At 36.8% G+C, this 27642-nt stretch overlaps 1 protein-coding gene across 2 annotated transcripts; it reads left to right on the top strand.

Moving 5' to 3' along the window:
* Positions 1 to 13680: 13680 nt before the first annotated feature.
* Positions 13681 to 26847, top strand: wnt2bb (wingless-type MMTV integration site family, member 2Bb). 2 transcript variants are annotated; one of them, XM_067394941.1, is made up of 5 exons: positions 13681 to 14298; positions 18370 to 18590; positions 22244 to 22521; positions 22749 to 23013; positions 25715 to 26847. In XM_067394941.1, the coding sequence occupies exons 1-5, from the start codon at positions 13940 to 13942 to the stop codon at positions 25942 to 25944; spliced, it is 1353 nt and encodes a 450-aa protein (XP_067251042.1). In that variant the 5' UTR covers positions 13681 to 13939; the 3' UTR covers positions 25945 to 26847. The 2 variants fall into 2 exon arrangements, with proteins under 2 accessions (XP_067251042.1, XP_067251043.1); XM_067394942.1 differs by lacking the exon at positions 13681 to 14298 and adding an exon at positions 17559 to 17654.
* Positions 26848 to 27642: the final 795 nt, after the last annotated feature.

Genomic DNA, 27642 nt, shown 5'->3' with positions numbered 1-27642 from the left:
ATCTCTCTATCAGATCCAATCCCCAGAAATGTGAAGCATCTGGAACTTTGAAAAAAGTAATTAATTTGCATACACCTAAACTATTAATGAGTCATTCACTTAAGTCCAGATATGTCAAGAACTTACAACTTCAATTTTGTTCAATCACATTGATATTTTTACGGTATTGTCATATTAATGATTCTGTTGAATCCATTTTAGCACTGACTTCACTCTATGGTACATTTTGCAATCCACATTGATGACCCTGCCAAAGATCCACTGCAAAAACCGTATGAAAGATTGGGCAGAGACATACATGACCTTTCTGTTAAAATATGTAATAAAAATATAAACTTCGTCTAAGATTTCAACTTGTAAAGAATGAACAAAAACAGGACTAGATTAGAAAATGTGAACCACTGCCATAAACAAATGCAGATTTTAGTTTCAGCTGATTAGAGATATCACAGAACACATATAAGTCAGCAACAGTTGTATTGCTTTAGTCACCCATAATTGTAATGAATAATCCTTTGCTTCTTTGATAGTCATGCCAATACAGCCTTATCAATTTGATTTCACAGGAGAAAGAGTGAAACAAGCATCAAAAGAGACAGAGAGTTTGTATAAATCGAAACAGAATATGTTTCGGCTGTGTGCTGGTTGATCTGTGGTGTAGAGCAGGTCCGTCCTGGCTCGAATATCAAAGCTTTCCTGTAGCCTGTTCTACATTCAGGCTACACACACACACACACACACACACACACAAACACCTGCAGCAAGTTAGAAATGGTGTCATCGCTCAGAGAATAGTGAGGTTCTCTCATTCTCCCTCTCTCTGCCTTCTCATGTTGACCCCCTCCAGGCTAAAACATCATGTGTGACCATTACAGAGTATGTACACACACAAAAACACAAGCATACATTTATGTACATAACATTACAAACAGTTCTTCAGTTTGAACCAAAGTGCTTTTTTTGGTACTTTGTGCTTAAAGGAATAGTTCACCTAAAAATGAAAATTCTGTCTTCATTTTCATTCATCATTCACCCTCATGTAATTCCAAACTCCGTTGTTGTTTATAATACAAAAGAAGATATTTTGAAGAATGGTGAGGTCCAAATATTGACCCACTGAAAAACACTACTTGGACATTTCTCAGAATATTTTCTTTCGTGCTCCACCAAAGAAAGACATTCATACAGGTTTTTAATGACATGAGGTTGAGTAAATGATGACAGAATTTTCATTTTTTAGCTAAATTTAGTTTACATCAGTAGGCCTTTAGTTGAGAGTGTTTTATAGGGTATAATAACTGATTGATTCAGAGGAATAACATCTGTAAATAAAGTAAGGATAGCACGTAATATTGTAGGATCCAAGCGAAGTTCAATAGATCAATTATATGATATAGCAGTTTATAACAGCATACTTTGCTAAAAGTAGAAGTGAACTCATCCTCTTAATTATGCCTTTGAATTATTACCATCTGGTCATCGTTATAGGATATCAAAGGCAACTAAATGTGTATATATAAACATGAATATATGAATAAGTGGTTAGAAATGAAGTGATGTAGGTAATGTGATTGTATTATGTATTTTTTGTGTTTGATGTGGAAGTATGTGAATTGTTATTGTCGTAGGTACAGCAGACCTAGTTTCAGCAACGGCTGAACAATAAAGTTTAACTTAAATTAATCTAACTAAACTAAGACTTTGTTCAGACAGGCAGCAAAGATTATATTTTTGGATGCAAACCAGATTTGTTTAGATGTCTTCCGTCTAAATCTGCAAAAACATGAAACAGTGAGTAAGTTGGTTTTTTGTCTTTCTTAAACAATGACTGTGATGCCATACACAAAAAAGCTGAATTTATTCATTCTGAATTCATGTTTGCATTGTGACATTCACAATGTATTGAGTGGTGAGTGAGTGAATGTACCTGTTTTAGACAAAGCATATGTATTAATGTGTAAATGCAGTACTTTAATGCACTTTGTAAATTCAATACCATGGGAAAATGTCATGATGGACACGAGCATGGACAGTGAGTTGGACATGTTGCTGTCAGTTTTCCTCCATTATGCGTCTTGGCATAATGTTGATGCTTAAAGTGTAACTTTGCCGATTTTCAATCTGCGTTGTATTGTTACAATGTCGGTAGTATAAATGAACAATGTTTACTCATTCTCTTTGTTATTGGACTGGAAAATTCACATTTATTTGGCAACAAAAGTCCACAGGATGATACAAAATGCCTACTTTTGACAGCTCCAGGGCTTTTGTGAAAACTACAGATTATACTTTTATCCCTGCCCACGGACAGTCGGATTGACAGAGGGTTATTACTTGAATAGTTATTGTAAGGGTAGGTTTATCACTGAACTGTATCATACTATGTCTACTGTTTAAACAGCATTATGGTGTAATGGAACACTATGGCAACAGCTTTCTTACGTGTACTCAATGGCATTTTTCTAAAAACACTGTATTCGTGGTCATCCCGTTTGATATGTTGATTACAAACACTAAGGCTTTTCAGGTTTTCCATCATGGCATTCTTTCCGTATTTACGATTCTTTGCAGCCTTTAGCCTACAATGTGATGGATCCTTCACTGGAAACCGAAAGACTCATTGCCGCTAAACATTTACTCTTTGAATTCTTGCACCCTGAAACATCGATACCATTATGACTAAAAGTTTGCTAAGAAGTATTCCCGACTAAAGTAAGGCGATATTTGACTGTGGTAAGCGTATTCATAGCAGACTGGTGGGAGTGGCCTTGGATGGCATCATGCCTAGTGCATTATGGATGTTGAAGTTTTCCTACCCATCTGGCAAAAGGGGGGGAACATTCTTCCAAATATCTTCCTTTGTGTTCAGCAGAACAAAGAAATTTATACAGGTTTGGAACAACTTGAGGGGGAGTAAATGATTACAGAATTTTCATTTTAAGTACCAATTTAAGTTATTAAAGATCAGGTCTGAAAACAAATCAGAATTGAGTGCATTGTGAACAAAGCCTTAATCTAAATTCACTTTGGATCACTTCCATCTTATTTAAAATTCATCAGCTTCAGCTTTCAAAATCAGCTGACATCCGGTCCACATTATATCCCTAGATTTGCTTCTCGGTTAAATGTACAGGCCGTCACATGACCGTGCAGCAGTTTAGAATTCTCCTGTAGTGCAAGAGATCAGAGAAAATTCTGCTAAATAAACAGCTCCGCTTCAACAAACCAGCCTGCACCGTGCGAAAGAGTGAGCGAGTGAGAGACAGAAAGGGAAAGTGAGGCACATTCACAGACACATCAACACCCTGACCCTGCACAGAGCTGACAGCACTGCTGACGAAGACACATTAACTCACACACACATATTATACACCATGAGGCTCTGTGACATGTAGGACATGAGTAGTGAAAGAGCAGATATGATCTTATACAGATCACTGGGGTTGTTCCTTCCTGATGGGCTGTAAGAGGTGGTCTGCATGTAACAGATCCATGTCTAAATATGATCATTACATTGAGCAATACACCACAAAAAAAAAATAAAAAAATCACATGCTGTGGATCAGCATCCAAAATATGATGGATGGATGGATGGATGGATGGATGGATGGATGGATGGATGGATGGATGGATGGATGGATGGATGGATGGATGGATGGATGGATGGATAGATGGACATAGAATTTAGTAGGGACGCTAGGGACATGTCCCTAACAATATTCAGCTATACTGAATCACTGTCCCTAATTTTGATTAAAAAAAACTAAAATATGTTTTTATGTAACCACTGTTGTTGGAATTTTGGATGCATCTGAAATGGGTCATACTATTGACATTCTTGAGAAGTCAAAGTAACTAAATACATTGGAAAACTGCGGTCTTTCAAGGATGTGCATTGACAGAGTAATAAGTGTTTTAAAACAGGCTATGTGCACAGTTCAGTTGAATAATAAAGTTTACCCTCTTAAAGAGGTTGTTCACATCCCTCAAAAATTGCAATGGACCGAGATTGGTTAGCCGGCACAGTGTATTATGATTCGCTGTCCATAAGACGTTGTCACGATTCACATTGATTTTTGTTTTTCTTGTTTTAAGCATAAATGAGAAAAAGATGTATACTTAGAAATATTATTTGACAGTGGGTTAAAAAAACTTAATTTGAGATTAATTCTCTAAAAAGGTAATATCTTACACGTTTTAAGGGTGTGCAAGGATTATTACAAGAAGACAAAACTACAAAATTTTCTTGTACACTATAAAAATATTCATTTAAAAAAAAACAATTTTTAATAATTGTTTTAATAATTATTAAACCTTTTTATTTTTTAAAATGTAATATCTTACACAGTTTTGCTCAAGTAATTTTTAAAAAATTTTTTTTACATTTTTCATTGTATTACTATATATAGAGAGAGGTAATACTCTTGTGAGGAAAAGTGAGAGGGAGAGAGGAAACAAATAGAGACAGAGAGTGAGAGAGGTTGCGCTAGGACTTGTTTACTGAAATCGCTGAATTAGTTATAAACACATTAATCTGGTTGAGCAGGAAGGCAGCATGCCAGAGAGAGAAAGAGATTTCCCCATAATAACCACAGAGAAGGAAAGGAGATGAGAACCAGTATAAAGCATTGACACTCCCTCTACAGTATATGCATCTGTTCTCCTCTCAGAAGACAGACAGTGATGCAGACAGTGAGGGGCCCAGTCTGGAAATGGGAACTTATTTTAGGCTGTGTGTTCTCCTGCCTAGTCAGATCCTGTGTGTGTGTGTGTGTGTGTGTGTGCGTGTGTGTGTGTGTGTGATGTAAATGTTGGTCACCTTTTTTTTGCAGTAGCTAGTCTAAGGTCAGAAAGTAGCAGCGGACAGATAATGCTCAAATGGTGATGCGTCATGACATGTGACCCTCACTGCATGACTCAGAGACAGACGGGGAAAGAGACAGAGAGTCTCTCCTGCATCATTTCCTCATCTGTGGTTCCCAGTGCTGAGCTGTATCCTGTCCCACACACACATACACACAGTCTCACAAATTATTGAAACAATTGAAATCACTTATGAAGTTTCTGAAGGCATATACACTGGTCAAAAGATTGCAATAATTAAGATTTTTAATGAAATTAAGATCATTTTAATGTTTTTGAAAGAAGTCTCTTCCGCTCACAAAGGCTGAATCATTTATTGATCTAAATACAATAAAAATAGCTATATTGTGAATTATTATTTCATTTTAAAATATTAATATATTAAAATGTAATTAATTCCTGTAATGAAAAAGATGAAAACCAGTCATTACTCCAGTCAGAAATCATTCTAATATACTGATTTAGTACTTGGTTATTATTATTTATTATTGGTGTTCAGTTATTAATAATGGTTCTCATTATTGTCAGTGTTGAAAAAAGATTTTTGTCCATAACAATATTAAGCAGCACAACTGTTTTTAGCATTGATAAAAGATTCTTGAGCAGCAAACCAGCATATTAGAATGATTTATGAAGGACCATGTGACACTGAAGACTAGAGTAATGGCTGATGAAAATTCAGCTTTAATATACATTTTAAAATATATTAAAATAGAAAACAATTTTTATTATTATTGCGGTTATTATTGCGGTTTTTACTGTATTTACCTTGTTGAGCATAAGATACTTCTTTCAAAAACATTAAAACATTATTCCAAACTTTTGACTGCCAGTGTAGATTCATACCAACACTGACTAACTCTAAGCTGATTGTAAATCATTCTAAATCTACAGTCTAAATGTATATACATTTGTGGTGATAAATCTCTAATTTACTATTAACTTGCACTGTAAATGGCCCTAAATCAATGAAAAAAAGCTACAAGGCCAACAAATTTATTCAGAAAACCACAATAAATTCTATCTCGGCTGTTTATATCACTTATGTAAATAAATGGTACATAACAAGTGTTTTTGATTGAAAGCGTGTTTGTATGTGTGTAGATTTAGATTCAGAGTGTCTAATTGTGAATAGATTCCATCATGCTGTCAGACCATCCAAAAATACAAGACCATAAATTAGTGTAAAGTCTAAGACAGATGACAGCATGAGCAGTCTCTCACTTTTCTTTCTCTCTCTAGTGGAGGTATATTTAGATGATTTATTCTTACATACTGATACATACTGAGTAATGTTAATTGTCACTTGTGCTCTGCTCATCCACCGCACTAGTCGTCTACATCTTCTGTTTGTATGGCAGCCAGTCTGATTTTGGATTAAGTCAGAAGATCAAAATGTTTTACAAATATATCAAACTGGTCTGTTATTTAGTGTGTATATCAGTATTCATGGAGTATTGCAGAACTGATGTTCTCATGTCATTATTATGAGTCTTCTGCTTTATCAGCATTAGTTTTGAAAACTGTGCTGTTCTTATTCCCACAAAGTCACAAGCTTTTTCTGTGAAAAATGTACAGAACTATAAAACTTCAGCTTTATAACTTTCAACATCAGCAGCTTCATGTTGAAAATGTGAAGCAATATGACATAACCAGGCTCAGATGGAATCTGCTGATCTATTCCGCCAAGACCAAATACACTGTCATCTCCATTACCGTGCTAAACTCTTCTGAGAGTTGTCATGATAGAAAAAAAAATTAAGCAGATGAAACAAAATAATGTATTTACTTGTCTTCCCTCCTATAGAAAATGTTAAAATGATGTTACTTCTTAGATGTTAATTATAATAACTTAAAGGGATAGTTCACCCAAAAATGAAAATTCCTCATGTTTTTCCAAACCAGATTATCAAAAATGAAGATCTTTTAGACAGCTAAGCAACTGACACTTTGAGGCTTCAAAAAGTTCATAAAGAGATCATAAAACTTATTGAACAGATTGAATTTAGGCTTTGATTCACATATAAACATTGATCAGCGAACATAAACAGAAGCTCAGCTGCACCTGCTTGAAATGCGAGAACAAACCTCTTGCAGAAGCTCAAACGTGCTGCATAACACACGAGAATGAACCTTGTTGGTTCTTGCATGCATCAAGCAAACATATTTGAGCTTCTGTTTACCACAACTGATGTGAGTTGATCAATATTTACATGTGAATAAAAGCCTAAATTCATTCTGTTCATCATATAAAGTGATTGTCTCTTCAGAAAATTTGGACTAAACCAAAGCTCTCAGATTTCATAAAAAAAATCTTCGTGTTCTGAAGATGAACGAAAGTCTTACAGGTTTGGAACGACATGAGGGTGTATGACAGAATTTTTGTTTTTGGGTGAACTATCCCTTTAATAATGAAACCATTTGTTTTTAATCAAATAATTATAACAAAATCATTATTCTAAGTAAGGGGCCCCAAATTGTACCCCATATATGTGAAAATAACACATATTATAAATGTGCCTTCACACAAGTATTGATGAGAATTCACAGACTCTTACAGGAAGTACAGAGCTGTACTGATTTATATTATTGGACGGAATTAGCAGAACTTGAACAGTTAAGAGAGGTTTTATAATCAGGAGAGTGTTTCCCAGAGCCCCTTTCTAAAATAGCCAGCGGTGGATTTCTAAAAGAGCAGGCAGGAGGACACTCAGTGTCCTCATTCCTGAAACAGGGCCAAACCTGACGACACTGAAGAGTTAAGACCTGTCACACAAACACAGGTTCAGATTCACACACAGGTACAGAAATAAACTTGTGAGCTCATTCTCTCAGGTGTTCCTGTACCCTATGGTCACCTTGAGTGTCTGTTCCGTCTATTATAGAGCAGTCAGAAAGAGAGAGAGAGACACGCACACACAGGCATGACTGAGAGCTGATCTCATGGAGTTATGGCACTCTGCATCCAGCCAAACCTCAATGTTCAGTATCACAGTAATGTGCTTGTTAATTTGGGTTTCTCTAATTTATGCATGTATGTATGTAAGTAGCCTATATGTATGTATACTTCCTTTTTTAAAAGTTTGGAACTGTAAGATTTTTTTTTTTTTTTTTTTTTTTTAGATTTTAATACTTCTATTCAGTAAAGAAAGACATTAAAAGTGACAAAAGCATTTATAATGTTATTAAAGATTTCTATTTCCACTAAATGCAGTTCTTTTGAAATTTCTATTCATCAAAGAATTCTGGAAAAAAAGCAAACAAAACACAGTTTCCATAGAAATCACAGAACTATTTTCAACATTAATAATAATTAGAAATATCACTGACCAAATCAGCATATTAGAATGATTTCTGAAATATCATGACACTGAAGACTGGAGTAATGGTTGCTGAAAATTCAGCTTTGCCATTATAGGAATAAAGCATAAGAGACTTCTTTCAAAACCACAGAGCCTAAATCTTTTAATGTTATGTCAAAGGGAAATGCATTATGTAAAACAAAGATCATGTGACAAATTATATATATGTGACCCCTAGACCACAAAACCAGTCATAAGTCACACGGCTATATTTGTAGCAATAGCCAAAAATATATTGTGTGGGTCAAAATTGTTGATTTTTCTTTTATGCCAAAAATCATTAGGATATCAACTAAAGATCATGTTCGATAAAGATATTTTGTAAATTTCCTACCATAAATATATAAAAAAATATATTTTTGTGAGTGGATATGCTTTGCTAAGGACTTCATTTGGACAACTTTAGAGGCAATTTTCTCAGTATTTAGATTTTTTTGCACCCTCAGATTCCAGATTTTCAAATAGTTGTATCTCAGCCAAATATTATCCCATCATAACAAACCATGCATCAATTGAAAGCTTATTTATTCAGCTTTCAGATGATGTATAAATCTCAATTTCCAAAATTGACCCTTATCATTGGTTTTGTGGTCCAGGGTCACATATGTATATAAAATATGTAGACAGACAGACAGATAGACAGATATAAACTTATATTTTATTCACAATAGAATATAGATAACATATCAAATGTTGAAAGCGAGACATTTTGAAATGTCATGCCAAATATTGGCTCATTTTGGATTTCATGAGAGCTACACATTCCAAAAAAAGTTGGGACAGGTAGCAATAAGAGGCGTAAAAGTTAATTGTACATATAAGGGAACAGCTGGAGGACCAATTTGCAACTTATTAGGTCAAATGGCAACATGATTGGGTATAAAAAAAGCCTCTCAGAGTGGCAGTGTCTCTCAGAAGTCAAGATGGGCAGAGGATCACAAATTACCCCAATGCTACGGCGAAAAATAGTGGAGCAATATCAGAAAGGAGTTTCTCAGAGAAAAATTGCAAAGAGTTTGAAGTTATCATCATCTACAGTGCATAATATCATCCAAAGATTCAGAGAATCTGGAACAATCTCTGTGCGTAAGGGTCAAGGCCGGAAAACCATACTGGATGCCCATGATCTTCGGACCCTTAGATGGCACTACATCACATACAGTACAGGAATGCTACTGTAATGGAAATCACAACATGGGCTCAGGAATACTTCCAGAATACTTGTCAGTGAACACAATCCACCGTGCCATTCGCCGTTGCCGGCTAAAACTCTATAGGTCAAAAAAGAAGCCATATCTAAACATGATCCAGAAGTGCAGGCGTTTTCTCTTGGCCAAGGCTCATTTAAAATGGACTGTGCCAAAGTGGAAAACTATTCTGTGGTCAGACGAATCAAAATTTAACGTTCTTTTTGGAAAACTAGGACGCCATGTCATCGGGACTAAAGAGGACAAGGACAACCCAAGTTGTTATCAGCGCTCAGTTCAGAAGCCTGCATCTCTGATGGTATGGGGTTGCATGAGTGCGTGTGGCATGGGAAGCTTGCATCTGGAACGGCACCATCAATGCTGAAAGGTATATCCAAGTTCTAGAACAACATATGCTCCAATCCAGATGTCGTCTCCTTCAGGGAAGACCTTGCATTTTCCAACATGACAATGCCAGACCACGTACTGCATCAATTACAACATCATGGCTGTGTAGAAGAAGGATCCGGGTACTGAAATGGCCAGCCTGCAGTCCAGATCTTTCACCCACAGAAAACATTTGGTGCATTATAAAGAGGAAGATGCGACAAAGAAGACCTAAGACAGTTAAGCAACTAGAAGCCTGTATTAGACAAGAAGGGGACAAAATTCCTATTCCTAAACTTGAGCAACTTGTCTTCTCAGTCCCCAGACGTTTGCAGACTGTTATAAAAAGAAGAGGGGATGCCACACAGTGGTAAACATGGCCTTGTCCCAAATTTTTTGAGATGTGCTGATGCCATAAAATTTAAATTTCTTTCCCTTAAAATGATACATTTTCTCAATTTAAACATTTGATATGTCATCTATGTTGTATTCTGAATAAAATATTGAAATTTGAAAATTCCATATCATTGCATTCTGTTTTTATTCACAATTTGTACAGTGTCCCAACTTTTTTGGAATCGGGTTTATATATATATATATATATATATATATATATATATATATATATATATATATATATATATATATATATATATATATATATGTGTATATATATATATATATATATATATATATATATATATATATATATAAAAAATTAGTTTATCATTTTGAAAACAGTTAACTGCATCAGTAAGAATGTACCTATATAACTGTCCACATGACTGGATAAAAATGACTGGAACAGACTAGCAAATTAAAGTGTTTTCAGTGTATACTTTGATTTACTATTATTTGTCATTTTATAATTCCTCTTTATTTACCATAAAATCACCATCTGAACTGGCAGGCAAAAATGTGCTCCATGTTTAGAGGATAGGCCTCTCTGTTTCACTCTCACACAGACTATAAGCCGTGCCAGCTTTAGGTGAACAAAAGCATCTAAGGGGCTAAAGTTTAAGTACAAATGAAAATTTCAGGACAAGAAGATTAGCCTAATTTAGGATTTACAGCTAAACATTATAATTGTTCATTTAATCCCTGGTGGAAAGTGCAGTTAACGCTAATAGTTTCAATTCCAACAGGGATTTGGGCCTATTTCTGCGTCAGTTCACTTTCAAGTGCTCAGTGAAGTGTTACAGAAGTGCAGTCTTGGGTGTTGCAGATCCCTCATCTGGAGCTGAAGTTGCTACTGTTGGAACTGGGTATTTGAATGCTTTATACTGTGTGGATTAAATGGTTTATTTTACATTAGGAATGGTGCAGCCATTTAAACTTAGGATGCTGCAATATTTATACAGGTGCTGGTCATATCATCAAAAAATTCATTACACACAGACTTTCATATTTCAAATGTTTATTTCTTTTAATTTGATGATTATAACTGACAACTAAGGAAAATTCCAAATTCAGTATCTCAGAAAATTAGAATATTGTGAAAAGGTTCAATATTGAAGACACCTGGTGCCTGTACTTTAATCAGCTAATTAACTCAAAACACCTGCAAAGGCCTTTAAATGGTCTCTCAGTCTAGTTCTGTAGGCTACACAATCATGGGGAAGACTGCTGACTTTACAGTTGTCCAAAAGACGACAACTGACACCTTGCACAAGGAGGGCAAGACACAAAAGGTCATTGCAAAAGAAGCTGGCTGTTCACAGAGCTCTGTGTCCAAGCACATTTATAGAGAGGCGAAGGGAAGGAAAAGATGTGGTAGAAAAAAGTGTACAAGCAATAGGGATAACCGCACCCTGGAGAGGATTGTGAAACAAAACCCATTCAAAAATGTGGGGGAGATTCACAAAGAGCGGACTGCAGCTGGAGTCAGTGCTTCAAGAACCACTACGCACAGATGTATGCAAGACATGGGTTTCAGCTGTCGCATTCCTTGTGTCAAGCCACTCTTGAACAACAGACAGCATCAGAACGTCTCGCCTGGGCTAAAGACAAAAAGGACTGGACTGCTGCTGAGTGGTCCAAAGTTATGTTCTCTAATGAAAGTAAATTTTGCATTTCCTTTGGAAATCAGGGTCCCAGAGTCTGGAGGAAGAGAGGAGAGGCATGTGTTGAGAGTGATGGTTTGGGGTGCCATGTCATCTGCTGGTGTTGGTCCACTGTGTTTTCTGAGGTCCAAGGTCAACGCAGACGTATACCAGGAAGTTTTAGAGCACTTCACGCTTCCTGCTGCTGACCAACTTTATGGAGATGCAGATTTCATTTTCCAACAGGACTTGGCACCTGCACACAGTGCCAAAGCTACCAGTACCTGGTTTAAGGACCATGGTATCCCTGTTCTTAATTGGCCAGCAAACTCGCCTGACCTTAACCCCATAGAAAATCTATGGGGTATTGTGAATTGGAAGATGTGATATGCCAGACCCAACAATGCAGAAGAGCTGAAGGCCAATATCAGAGCAACCTGGGCTCTCATAACACCTGAGCCGTGCCACAGACTGATCCACGCCGCATTGCTGCAGTAATTCAGGCAAAAGGAGCCCCAACTAAGTATTGAGTGCTGTACATGCTCATACTTTTCATGTTCATACTTTTCAGTTGGTCAAGATTTCTAAAAATCCTTTCTTTGTATTGGTCTTAAGTAATTATTCTAATTTTCTGAGATACTGAATTTGGGATTTTCCTTAGTTGTCAGTTATAATCATCAAAATTAAAAGAAATAAACATTTGAAATATATCAGTCTGTGTGTAACGAATGAATATAATATACAAGTTTCACCTTTTGAATGGATTTAGTGAAATAAATCAACTTTTTGATGATATTCTAATTATATGACCAGCCCCTGAAACAGTTAAGACAGACCACTGTGGGATTACAGCTCCTGCACATTACATTAATGAGGAGAATGGTGTTGCTTATCTAGAGAGTCATGCAACAGGCAACTATGTGATGTTTTGAAACTGGAATCCGCGCGATGTTTATACACAGCAGCACTCGTGCAAGCTCTAGAGTCTTATCTGTAAACACGAGCTTGTGTATTCAGACACGCGCATCTCTCCAGACGATAAAGACTATTGCGGCTGCAGTGTGAATGCTGCGTTCTTGAGTGTATTAAAATATTTGATTGTAATAAGTGTTTTTTTTTTTTTTTAGATACAGTTGTCATTATATGGGTTTTGCAACTGCATACTATCGAGCAAAATACGCTTAAAAAACTAAATAGATATCTGACTTTATAATGTAAACAATTTTTCCAGTCATTGAATATTATTGATGTATATTTGTCACTATACGATATCGCTGAAGCCCACACTGTAAAACGTTTTTGCTTAATGAAATTGAAAAATTAAGTTTGTGACCAATGTCTTCATTTTAAGTACAATGGTTATTATTGTTGTTGTTGTGGCCTTTAATTGGAAAGTCGAGTTAAGTGAACGGATAATATTTGTACAAGTGACTGACATTGCTGTTACAAGTTAATTGTGTGTAAACAAATATATTGCTATGACAACGATTAAAAAATACAAGGTGTGTAGTCTCATTTTCTCCCACGTCCTAAATATTGTGTTTGTGAGGCTGAACTCCAGCGTAGTGTGTAAATGAGGATGCTGCGTGTCGTTCAGCAGGTGAAAGTAGCGTGGCGCGTGTCTCCACTGACCAGGGAACGGCGCGTATCCCGCGCGAGCTCAAGCTTCCCCGGGGCTCCGGTCTCTGTGAGCTTTACCCAATAAGAGCGGAGAGACGGCGGGCTGTCAACATTCCTATCGCCCCTCTCTCTCTCCCCCCGTCGCCCACCCCTTCGGTCTGCAGTTCGCACAGTTCATCGCCCCGGTTTATCTCGCGCAGTCTGCTATCAGCGCTCGCAGACTCCAATGGAAAAACGGAGAGGCGCGTGTTTCACAGCCCTGCCTAAACGCAAAACGTGGGGAGAAAAAGTGGAAAAGTTGGCACTCTTGCTGATCAAATTGCACCTCACCGAGACTTCATCTGTTCTCAAGAGGAGGTGAAAAAAAAGAAAAGAAAGCGCTCTCTGAACCTGCCGTCTGGCTTGGATTATTTCTGCTGCGGTTGCCAGATCTCGGGGAATACTTTTATATGGCACACGCTAATATCCGGGCAGATACATGATATCCGTCCGTGCATCGTCCGCACGGAACTCTGTACATCTGTCCAGCTATCAGAAATCCAAACTTCAGCAGGTCCCCGCAGACCTAAACGCTCTTTACACCCGTTTCCTACAGTACAGATTCGTGTTTTCTTATCACCGCTGGAGGACACGCTCAACTATGTTTGGCTGCGGTAAAGTTCTTGGGTCGCCCCGGATTCTCAACAGATCTACCGCTGCTCCCGGAGGCTCAGGATTAAGACATATAATCAGAAACAGCTCAGGCTCATCCTACGGTCCCCGTGCGTCCTCGCGGTTGTGTTGCGCGCTCCTCTTACTCCTGCTCATCCTCACACCGCGCGTGGACTCGTCCTGGTGGTGAGTAGCGTCCAGCATCCCCGCGCGCCGCCGCTGGCGCACACTCGCGCGCAGAAACCGGGCGTTTTTTTTTTCTGCTCACGGTGACCGAGCTGTCATTTGGGAAACTGGACATTTGCAAATGTCTGTTATTGTGATATATATATATATATATATATATAGTTTTTTTATTTAGTGACAGTTTTGAATAACAGTGGTTTAAGTGCGGTGTGTAGGTCTGTAGTTCATTTTTACTTTAGGTTAATGAAAAAGAGTTTTAAACCTTGAGGCAATGTTTTTAATAATATCGGCGTTTTAGTTATAATTTAAAGTATAGAGCAGGGTTCAGAATGTTTGACTTCTTAAAGCAATTTCTGTCATTCATTTTTGTGGTGAAATATGAAATATGAGGTTCGTCTCGCACAGCCGAATTGCTTGGCACCCCTAGCACATTTAGCCAAACAACTATCTGAAATACATTTTAAACAAAGCTCCTTTGTTATATCCTGGCCTATGCCGTCTATCCTATGTAAACATAATGGGAGTGATAAACAAAGACAGTACTGATATTTTGTAGCTACGGATCCAAAGTGCTCGAGCAGCTGCTACTATGGTTATCTTCTCAGGCGAACGCGGCTTCTGTTCGCGAGCGTCTCTGTAAGCGCGGTCTGAATAACTTGTAATCTAACTTTGAGGTTACTAAAAAACATTGTTTTTGTTTGACAACGCTGTTGAAATAGCTATACTTATATGTGAAAGGATACGTACTTTTGAGACCCCCAACCTTTTTATTTGTTTTGTCGAAGTTTAAGCCTTAATTATGGGGTTCAGACCCCCCAAACTCCCCGTAATTTTCACCCTGGTGGTGGGCAGACAGAGGTCGAGAGATGGCAGTCAACTCAAGTAGCCTACTTAAATGAACACACACGTTGTGCTCCACCGCCCTCTCCACCAAGATATTGGCATTTAAAACGCAATTATTCTAGAAACACACAAACCATGCATTTCGCCCCCTCAGAATATCATTTTAAATGCTCATGAGGGATGGGGTTTTTCCCAGAGCTTGTGCTTATGTATAGTAACAGGCCCTGCACATCATTATATCAGAGTTATGGGTTGGGTTTTCATGGTGTGTTTGAGGTGTTGTGCCAGCCAATAACATAAGAATAAATGAAATAACTGCAATATGTGTCAGGCCTCCTGCTTAGATGCGCACACACTTAGCTGGTGACTACAGTGCAGTGAGCCTGAGCAATCATGAATACACCAGCCACATGCTCATTGCTCACATATATAAATGTAGTTAGGGAGTGGTTGGGTTTTATGTATACTTAGAATATATGTGTGTGGTTGTGTGCAACAAATATTAATTTAATGCCACTCTGCCACACTCTGATGAAGATCATATAGGCTATGTTACTGGACTCCTAACAATTGCGTCAGTCCTTACTAACAGCTCAGAAATCAGTTTAATATTAAGTTTGATTTGCACAGACCTAAGAAAGTAAGAAAGAAAGAAACCAGAGGAAAGCAAGGCTTTTGTTACTATCGTGGTGTAATAAGTCAGGCTGACATTCCCAATGCGAGGCACACTCACCAGAGCCAGAGAGAAAGGGATCGCTCGCTCCTTCTTTCTCTCTCTCTGATCTGCTCATCCATCACTTTAAGCAGACAGAGCAGGAATCCTCTTAAGCTACTGGGCAGCCTGTTAGTGTCTCATACTAGTGAACTTATTTCACAGACACACACAGAGATGAAGCCAGACGTAAGCCTGTCCTGGACTTCCACACAGATAGAAAGGTGTGTGTGTGTGTCCTTTGAAGTGAACTTCATCTTTGACCTTTGAGCTTTTGTACTGTGTTTGGCAAAATTCAGAACTGAAAATTGGCTTCCTTTAAATTCATGAGAATTGGACACACCACGGGAAGATGAATTGGAACATTAATTGGAATTTACTGAATTGCAATCCAAAGAAATTCAACACATAATATATTCTGAGACATAAAATGATGTTCCACCCTTGTCCACAAAAGTTAAATTATTACATTTAATTCATATTTTTAAATCATATAAATTTACATATTGGTATCTATCTATCTATCTATCTATCTATCTATCTATCTATCTATCTATCTATCTATCTATCTATCTATCTATCTATCTATCTATCTATCTATCTATCTATCTATCTATCTATCTATCTATCTATCTATCTATCTATCTATCTATCTATCTATCTATCCTCTAAAAAAAAAATGTTGTTTCAACTTAAAAAAGTAAGTGTTTGTGCTGCCTTAAAATTTTAAGTTTAGTTAACTTGAAATGTGAAGTTGTACTAAGTGACAAATTGGATATTTGAGTTGACTAAACTTAAATTTTTAAAGCAGCATGAATGTAATTTAAGTTGAAACAAGAAACATTTTTATAGTCTATCTATCTATCTATCTATCTATCTATCTATCTATCTATCTATCTATCTATCTATCTATCTATCTATCTATCTATCTATCTATCTATCTATCTATCTATCTATCTATCTATCTATCTATCTATCTATCTATCTATCTATCTATCTATCTATCTATCTATCTATCTATCTATCTATCTATCTATCTATCTATCTATCGTTCTATTGTTCCATCATTCCATCTATCTATCTGTAAGGCAATTAACCTTCAAAATTAAAAGCTTTTTAAAAAAATTTCAAAAGGTCAATATGATTTGACAAACTGCTTTTCTGGTCACAAATGACAGTAAATTCTCAATTCATTTCTGACTGGCACACAAGCTATTTTTTAATCATCCAACTGTATTTCAATTGGCTTACATAAAGAGTGTGACATTATGGCACATGCTAAGTTTCAACAGTTTTCAAATCATTCATCCAAAACAGCAGAACTGGAAACTTTAGGACCCTGATTCAAGACCAATGGAGAAAAAGACAAAAACAAAAAATTGGAGATGAAGAGAGATAGAGGAGAAAGGACAGAAATAGGGAGGAGAGGAATTTTCACCACTATTTGTGTGATAAGCAAAAAAATAATGTAGTAGTCATACATTTTTCTTAAGTCAAGCCTAACTACACACACAGACACGCAGTGTAAATGAGAGCAGATTTTACTGTGTTTTACAGCATGTGGTTATGGTTGTGGTCCTGTGGATAATGAATTACTGCTGCTGGTAAAGCCAACCTGTAAACCACCACAATGTATGAGACCAGCCTGGTGTGTGTGGGTGAGCGTTTCCAAACACTAACTATCGAATACAAAGCGCAGAGTCCAATAAAGCCCTGTAATCACAGTCAAATGAGGCATCAGAGTGGGAGGAACAGTCATAACCAAAAGGTTGATCAACATTCACAAACATTTTTTTAAAAGGTAAAAACTTCTTTTTCTCATTAGAAATGAACATTTTTGCAGACTAAAATATTTAGAACTCAACTCTTTCAGTCTGACATGACCGAGTGTGTGTTAGTGGGAAGGCTGAGATCAGGCTTGATGTGGTTTGGGTGTGTATGAGAAAGAGAGGGATTTTTTTTTTTTTTTGGCATTATTAGACAAACATTTTATCGAACAATGATGGATTGAAACCATCAGTACATGAGTGAAAACTATACAGAGAGTAAAAGAGAAATTAAATTAAATTTCCTTCTTCTGTTCTGATTACCTGATTGGGTTAAGTAATCAGGTATGACATCACAGCAAATGATAAAAGAGCTGATACATAATACCTCAGATAAAAGAGCAATAGTTGAAAAACTAAAGATTTAACTCAGAATACTAGGTTATCATATAGGGCTCAAAAATGTATTCCAAATTGGTTGATGTTGAACTTATTATGCATGTGCCTTGACATAAATCATAAATAATAGTTGGTTTGTGAATGTCTGTTTATGACACATGCCAGTTTGCCAAACTTTCCTCTGAAATTCCACTAATGAGAGTTAAGATTCTGGGAATGATCAAACTCTTTGGCGTCAAGCAATGCATAATCACTGGATGTTTACTGATTCAGCACTTTCGTACCAATTGGCAAAATCTGTGACTGATTGGAGTAATTCAGGTTTTAAGCTTCTGTGTTTGTGGATTTCAGGTATATCGGAGCCCTTGGTGCCCGTGTAATTTGCGACAATATTCCCGGGCTGGTGAATAAACAGAGACAGTTGTGTCAGAAGTATCCAGACATCATGCAGTCGATTGGGGGTGGGGCTAAAGAGTGGATTCGAGAGTGCCAGCATCAATTCCGCCATCACCGCTGGAACTGCAGTGCCCTGGACAGAGACCATACTGTTTTTGGGAGAGTCATACAGCGCAGTGAGTACTAGAAATGTGTCTGCGTGTCTTGGAGACAGAAGGAGTCAATGGTATTATCGCTAATGAAGAAAAAAAACAAATAAAAATGCTAAGTCTTTAATGCAGATAATGATGGAAGTTAAAATGTTAAACGTAGCAGCAATGGCTAAATTAAGTAATATTTATTAGAAATGCAATGCATAACATGTATTTGAACTTTGAAGGGGATTTTTTTAGGCACACTTTTTTTAGGTTACATTTTAGTCCAATTTAGATGTATTATTAGTACTGTTGGGTTAGGGTTAGTAGAATAAGATCACATGTACTGGCAGTTACTTATAGTCGGTTGAATGTCTTGGGGGACCATAAAGTGATAGCATATATTAGACTGTCTACTAATACTCTAACAACTGTTAGTTGACATGTAGTTGCAGAGTTACTGTACTTATAGTTAGTAGAATGTCTAAAGTGGACTATTAGACTTTAATAATAATAATAATGACAATACTATAATAATACTGACTTGAAATCAATTCAAGTCAATTTGATCATTATTATTGTTAGTTTTTCTTTTTTTTTTATTGAAAATATCAAAACTTTATTAACTGTAGTGTCAGTGATCTCACAGTCCTGAGGTGCTGGACCACTCAATAGGGGCTTTTGCACCGGAGGAACCATTTCATATTTCCTAGAACTATCGGCTGAAGTATCCGGATTTTGCAGTGTTCGCACCACAGGAACTAGGAACAATTTTAGTTCTAGGAACTCCTTTTGGGGGAACTAAATTAGCTCCTACTTCAGAGTAAGGTCTGTACCAGCACTATGGGAAGTTAGGAACTATCATGGACATAATTGTACGTTGATTGGTCAAACGCATGTCAAACACAGTCAGCATTTTTAAAAAGCCATGTAAATATATTTACTTCACGAACATCATTAACGGCATTTATCTGTTGTCTGCAAGGTTGTGTTCTTTTCTCCGCCTCGATAGTATGTAATACTAAAAGTTGTCATAGGAGATTTCGTCTCAGTTTTTGCTCTTTCAGTCATGTAGATTATGTGTTACATTCTCCGTTATCACGAAACCCATGGCACACAACAAACACAGCTCCAATCACGGCATCCTCCATGCACTGGTTTTTAGCGTTTGTAAATGCCGCGTTTAAAGACGCTGCTGTCGGACACTTCAGAGTTCCTATTCCTGGTGCGAATGCAACCTGGAACATGGCCCAGGGGAGAAATTAGTTCTCGGGAACTATCCTAGTGGCTAATTCTTATAACTGAGTTCCTAGAACGATTTGGTGCGAAAGCCCCTAATGCAAGAAGACCACACATCCATTACCGCCTGCTGGGAAAAAGGGGCTTATGCACCGGGTAGTTATAGAAATTATAATTATATAATTATAAACGTCTTTTAAGCGTGGCATTCAATAAGCGAAAAGGTTGAGAAGTGCCTGGACTTTGGCGTCGGTCCATCTATCGCTGTTTTCCATGTTCGTGGAGTTAGTTTGTGGGGAAAGTATATGTAAACTGTGTTTACGCTGCTTTTTAAAAATGGTGGGTGCTCGTGTTTCGACATGTGTTATTTAGTCCCTCCAAAGAGGCATTTTGGCAAACACGCCAAAAAAAGGGTACTCTATAAACTGATTCTCAAAATTTCTCTCTCTTTAAATATCTCTCTGTGCATCTCATATGGTAAATACCTAGATCAGCATACTGCACTGTCACCATATAAATCAGTATGAATCAGAATAGGATTATGACATTGTAAACAGTTATTCTCTTGGACATGTCCATCACTGTTTATCACTTTGGAATATTAATGAAACGACTCTGATCTCTCAGGAAATCCAGCCACATGCACACAAATCCCTGGCCAGGTGTGATAAACAGACAGAACCCCACAGGATCACTTATTTCAATCTGAACCTGAAGTTTATTCAAGAAATCTGCACTGTAAATGTGCTTTCTGTTTGGCTTTCATATACAGCGTTCCAAAGATCCCTATGTGAAAATATCACCCCTCCAGCATTCTCTATGCCTCTTTACCACATAAACAGGCATAGTGGATGTAAATGTTTGGAGAGATGATTCTGGCAGCCGGACAGACTCTCGCAGCACTGCGTGTATTCAGTTTATGAAATGGAATTAGAATTGGAGCGGTTGCCAGGAGAGGATTCTCCTATAAACAGCAACTGTACTATTAAAAAAAAATCTATTTTTCTTTGGAGAATATCTTGCTGTATGAATGATGGAGCGATTCAAACATAGATATCCTCCAGATGTCATTGTACTGCATGAGCACAGATCATTGAAACACATTTTAGCTGCAACAGGAAACTGAAAACGACTGCAGTGCAGCGTGAGAAGGACAACTTTAGGTGGAGATCTGGTCAGGGGGTCCTACAATAAAAATCTCCATTAAAACAAAGTTTAAGTTCTGCGGAAGTTATTATTCACTATAGCATATAAATAACTTCAGGGTTATGTAAATGCTAGTGTACTCCACATTTAGCAGATATATGCATTTCAATATTTGTTAAAAAAAAATATCATGTTTCACATCTGTAAAGCTATTGGTGTTAAAAATCTAACCTAAATCTATTGATACATCTTGCTATATGTCCCAATTATTATTATTAATACTAGTAATATTATTAAATGAATGTGATAAAAGTTACATCTTACATGTCACAAACGCTTTTTCTATGTGTTTCTACTAGAAATGTTTGCTCAAAATTTTGGGGCAGTAAGATTTTTTTAATGTTTTTGAAAAAATTCTCTAATGCTTAGCATTTATTTGATGAAAAATACAGAACTGAAATATCATACTTTGAACTATTGTGAAATATTACAATTTAAAATAGCTTTTCTATTGTAGTTTATATTAAAATGCAATTTATGTGATGACAAACTGAAATTTTCTGTAGCCATTACATTAAAAAAAAAATTTTTTCAGGATTTTTTGATTAATATATAGTTTAAAAGAACAGCATTTATTTGAAATGAAAATCATTTCTAACAATGTAAATGTCTTTACTGTCAGTTTTGATGAATTTAATTGATGCTTGCTTAATAAACTCATAAATTCTTTAAAAAAAATCTTACTGACTCCAAACTTTTAAACTGTAGTGTAAATGTAATTATAAACTATATAACATACTAAATAGGTTTTATATTGTAATTTTATTTTTAGAATATTTAAAGTTGCACATTTAAAACAACTATAACACAAGTTTTGAAGAAAACAGTTTTAGTTTAATCGCAAAATTGGACATTCCTTGTAACTGTCCATGATGATTCACATTTGGTATTTTTCTAACATTCAGTCAGGCTAAAGGAATCAGTGTGAGCGACGTGAGTCCAAACACGCAGGACGCTTAGAAATAGCAGGTTAAGATTAGAAAATAACTGTGGCAATTCACTATCAGACTGCGAACCTTCAAACAATTTATCCTAGCACAGAATAGCCCACCCTGGAGGGATTAGGCCTGTACTAATATTTAAACCAAACACTCACACTGGGGCTAGTCACACCCCTAGGTAGGTCTCTGGACAAATCAGAAGTGCTGTTTGGGATTATATGAGAGCGGAAGGTGTGATTAAGTGTTTTTGAGTGTTTGATAAAGGACCTAAATGTGTTTGTTGTGACTTCATGATTGTTGTCTTTGCAGGCAGTCGTGAGGCGGCATTCGTATATGCGATCTCCTCGGCGGGAGTGGTTTTCGCTATTACTCGTGCCTGCAGTCAGGGGGAGCTAAAGACGTGCAACTGTGACCCCCACAAGCGAGGCCGGGCCAGTGACGAACGAGGAGAGTTTGACTGGGGTGGCTGCAGTGATAACATCAACTATGGGATAAAGTTTGCCAAAGCCTTCGTAGATGCAAAAGAGCGAACTGTGAAAGACGCACGAGCACTCATGAACCTTCATAACAACCGCTGTGGCAGAATGGTGAGAACAGAGACTATATGACACATTCATGGCGATATAGCTGTATGGTGGAAAAGTCGAACGAATGAAGCCACTACAACTAAGCAACTCAGAATTTTGGCACATAAATAGCACAAAAACATTGTCATAACGTTCCTGTGAAACTCTGTTTACATTCTGCGGCTACTCTTGGCCACATGGAAGCTGTTCATATAATTACTACTAGGGATGGTTTCTCTGTTTTACAGGCTGTAAAGCGCTTTATGAAGCTGGAGTGTAAATGTCATGGAGTCAGTGGGTCGTGCACTCTGAGAACCTGCTGGTTGGCAATGTCGGATTTCCGTAAAACGGGAGATTACCTTCGTAAGAAATACAATGGAGCCATCGAGGTCACCATGAACCAAGATGGGACAGGATTCACAGTAGCCAATAAAGACTTCAGGAAAGCCACAAAAAATGACCTGGTATACTTTGAAACCTCACCTGATTACTGCCTCATGGACAAAGCTGCAGGTAAGAACGAAAAAAAAAACACAAAGATACCACACTTACGACTGACATTATTGGTTGAATTAATTGTAGTTTAATACTTAGAGTTCAAGAGTTTAACAAACCAAACCCGGATGTTTGAATAATATCAGTACAGCGATTCCTTTCAAGCAGTGTAAATACTGACTCATTTAGTAATAATGCAATTATAGCACTAACTTATACTGTGACTCATGTATTACTAATGACATGAATAGTTAACACTGCTGCTGCTGACGCACTCAGCATTAACAAAATAAATGTCAAACTTGGATTTTGTGAAGACTTCTCAGAATTAAGAGGTAGATCATCAGAGGTAGAGTTATCATCTCCGCAAAAACGCAAATTTGTGAAAAAGGTCATGCACAGGCATATCATAGGTATTACACTATAGGTGTGTAGTGTTTCTTTATACAAAGTGACATCAACAACCTTCGCCCTGGCATGCATAATACAGCGTTTTTAATTGTTTTCGCGGAACGGGGATTGTTTTGACAAACATTGTCATCTGTACGCGGAAAACACAAAAGAAAAACGTTTTTAGGACATCATTGCTGTGTAAACGTACCCTAACAGACTGGCCGCTGAATCACCTGCAGACCTTAGAGGATCCTCACTTCTGAGATCCAGTGTGATGGTGGTTAGCCATGTTCATTTTTACATGACTCGATAGTGTAGAGAAAGACAGGATTCAGTAACTGAGGTAAATTGACTCTCACACCTGCCCTGCCCTAAATCTAACCATAAACCTTAAGGGTAAAAAGGGCAATAGAGGCTTTGACAGGGTCAGAAGAGGTGGGATGGGATTGGTTAATCCTTGATACTCTGACACACACCTCTACATGTATCATCTGGACTAAATGCACAAGTACCATGTTCAATTGGTGATGATGGGCCATGAATAGACTATCTTTATGACTAATTTTTAAATATTTGTATTTCATTTGTAAAATAAATATATCTTTTTTTATATATTTCATCTGCAGTAGGATGAATCTAGAAATGCAACTTCTCTGAAAGCATTTTAGCGCATGTTATGCTTTGCCGTGCTGCAATACATGCAGATTTTTTTTGTCACAGAGTGCTACTTTTTTGAGTGGTGTGCCTCTCAACCATATGCTCTTTTCCATTTAGCTGTTTTTGAACCCAAGAACACATCCTACGTGAACACCCCATAAAAAACATGTTATATTTAGATAAACTTTAGATAAACCCAGTTATACAGGGCTTCCCTATATAAAACTGACTAGTCAGCTAATAGTTTAGACAATATATTCCTACTGGAAATGTATCACGTCACACTGTGTTACTCTGCTTTCTGAGAATACTTCTGCAGCTCATGCGTCAGTGTGATGGCTTGAGTGTGTGTTTGGGTCAGACAGACAGCTCACAGCTCAGTGATTTCAGAGGGTCAATGCGCTTACCCCCGAACCACCAGCAGCATCACCACCCCAGTGGAATTTGCACCCCAAGGATACAACAGGCTCATTTTTCAAATCCCATTCTTTCAAAGCTGCCAGCACAACCATCACTCTCTGGTTCTCATGGCCGCAGGGCAGGCAGAATTTTTTTTTTTTTAAGATAGAAACCATCACTGTCCACAGTGTGTTTAACCTTGTGAAAGAACAACATGCAGACTCCAAAACACCAATCTGATTATTTATGGCCGGTCTTACTTTCTTTGTTATTTTGTGTTACAAGACTGTTGGGTAGTATGTTTCACAGTAGTTTTTACTTTTAGTTTTTTGGGTTCCTCAAAGAACATTTCATTGAACAGAATAAAAAAAAAAAAAAACATTTTGTCTTAGTGGTAAGACCATTTTACAATTACAGTAAAGAACCTTTTGTTCAATGAAAGGTGGATGTTATAGGTTCTAAAGAAGCTTTAGGCTATTTTTAAGAGTATATTTCTTCTTTTGTTCATCAAAATTCATCTGTTCATCAAAGTTATTTTATGTCATTATTATTTTGTTCAGTCAAATGGCATTTGACTGGGACTCCATTAACCCTGTAAAGCCTGAAATAGGAAATACTAATTAGAAAAATTGAATTAAAAAAAAAAAAAAAATTGAACCTATTGAACTTCTGTTGAACCTTTAGACAAAATATTTAATAATAATAATATTAATAATAAAACCTTTTATCTTAATTTTTTTATGTACATTAGGGTTTTATGGTAATTTATTGAAAAAAAATGCATTTGCAAATTCGAATCCTTTCTAATTATTTTTTGGTCATAACAGCCTTTTAATGCTCTGTGGTAGTCAAAATGAATGAAATAGGGCTATAAATTACTAATATAAATATAAATGTAGAAATATATTTAAAATATGCGTACTAAATATATTAATATAATAATTTATATGAATAAATAAATTACATTATAATGAATAATAATATAAGCAAAACATTATGGTAGTAAAAACATTGTAATAGTGAAATTTTAAAAATGAAAGTTCAGGGTGCATATATCTAAAAAAAATTATATATATAAAAATAAATAATATATAATCACATTTTATATATATATATATATATATATATATATATATATATCTCATACAAATATAATTTTAGGGATAAATGCATTAGGTTTTAGGGGTATGTTAGGTCACCACTTGACGTTCAATGTAAAATCTGGGTCTTGAAACAAATTCCTTTTTATTTTCTTTTTTTTGCATTCCAGGATCATTGGGTACTGCTGGTCGGGTCTGTAATAAGACGTCCCGGGGGACCGACGGCTGCGAGGTCATGTGTTGTGGGCGGGGCTACGACACCACACGCGTAAAACGCATCACCAAGTGTGAATGTAAGTTTAAGTGGTGTTGCGCTGTCGAGTGCAAAGACTGCGAGGAGGCTGTGGACATTCACACCTGCAAAGCTCCTAAACGTGCCGAATGGCTGGACCAGACCTGAGACACGCCCACTTCCTCCCGTTCCTCAGGATTTTGTCCACGGCATTCTGGGATATGAAGTCCATCCCTTGCGATTTTTACCCCTTCCCCAATCCCTCTTCTCTGTTGCATGGCTTTATTTGAACTTATTTTGTGAAAGCACTACAACTGAAATCTACATTTCTCATGAGCGCCTTGCACACTTTGCCTGATATGGCAGATGTATCTCTCTTTCTTCTTCTTTCATTTTTTTTTCTTCTTCGTTGCTGTTTTTGTTTTGAATTGATCGGAGGACGTAAAGGTTTAGGATTCTAGAACAACCTGTGCTGTAACGTGTTGGTGTATTTTTTTGTTTCGTTTTGACGTGAGAATTTTGTTCTATGAGTGTTGTTTTGTGACAAAAGGTGTGCTGCTTTTAAAATAATATTTTAAACTGACTCTGAGCCTATCAGATATTATCATGGCTAATAGCTGAATATGTACATCACATTTTATTGAAAACACAGCCGTGTACTTAACATACATCACGTGCCCATACTGGACAGTATTTTACTCTGACTATCAGTACCGAATATAAAGGAATGAATGAGGCTGGTCAGAGGGACTCACGAGGACAAAATGGATGACAGCTATGTGGGCTGCTCACTCCACATGGGGCCCTAACAGAGAGTTTCTCTGGAAGCTACAGAGGCGTTTGGAAGGGTTAGATGTAATAATAATAATATAAATGAGCATGCACTAAGGACATTAGCTAACAGTTGAGCGAAAATGACATGTTATTATAAAACTCATCATTGCCTGTGTAAACAAGAAGAATGGTGTTAACAGCTGTGACTGGTAGAGGTGTAAGCTCTCATTAGCTCTCCTGTGCTGTGGTACTTGTTAACTGTGTAAGTATTTTTTCAGCAGAAGTTCATATAAAGACATTAAGTAAGACATAAAGAGTCATTTCATTTTGCTTTTCTTCACTTAATGGCCAGAAATGTCATGTGACTAATTACTCTGGAACTGCAGGATAATGATGTCATGACAGCATAAGTTCACTTAATTTCATTCGGAATCTAAATACATTTCTTATTTTTAAGAAATTTATATTTTTATTCAGCAAGGACATATTAAATTGATCAAAATAGGCAGTAAAGACAACTGTTGTCAACATTGATAACTATAGTAAATGTTTCTTGAGCACCAAATCATCACATTAGAATGATTTCTGACTGATCATGTGACACTGAAAACTGGAGTAATGATGCTGAAAATGCAGATTTGCCATCACATATAAAATATATTAAACTCAAAAACAATGATACTTCATGATGGTGATGGTATATCTACAAGCAGGGGCTAAGGAGTCATGCTAACCAGCAAGACATTGACCCCTTGGTTTAAATCAGACTTTGCATTAGGGTATCTTAAGAGAGATCTTAGACATAAGGGCCTCCCTTTCTACGAAACGTGACCAATGACCAACCTGAACTGTCCAATAATGAGCTGATTAGTTTAATGACAGGGCAGAGGCAGCTTTGAACAGGCCTCCGTCACAGTGGGGCTTGTGTCTGCTTGTGATTTTAGAGCTTTTCAGGATGGTTTGTTTTCTAAGCAAAGCATGTTGTTTCCCACAATCTTCCCTCCCCTATTAGGTACAACTCATGTTTTTTAGAAGGTTTGCTTTTATTGGAAAAATGTGATTTTACAATGGCCAACTTCATAATATATTCAT

The sequence above is a fragment of the Chanodichthys erythropterus genome, chromosome 9, assembly GCF_024489055.1.
Source record: "Chanodichthys erythropterus isolate Z2021 chromosome 9, ASM2448905v1, whole genome shotgun sequence".
NCBI classification, from domain to species: domain Eukaryota; kingdom Metazoa; phylum Chordata; class Actinopteri; order Cypriniformes; family Xenocyprididae; genus Chanodichthys; species Chanodichthys erythropterus.
Note: the sequence above shows the minus strand (reverse complement) of the source record. Positions and strands in the feature narration are given on the sequence as shown.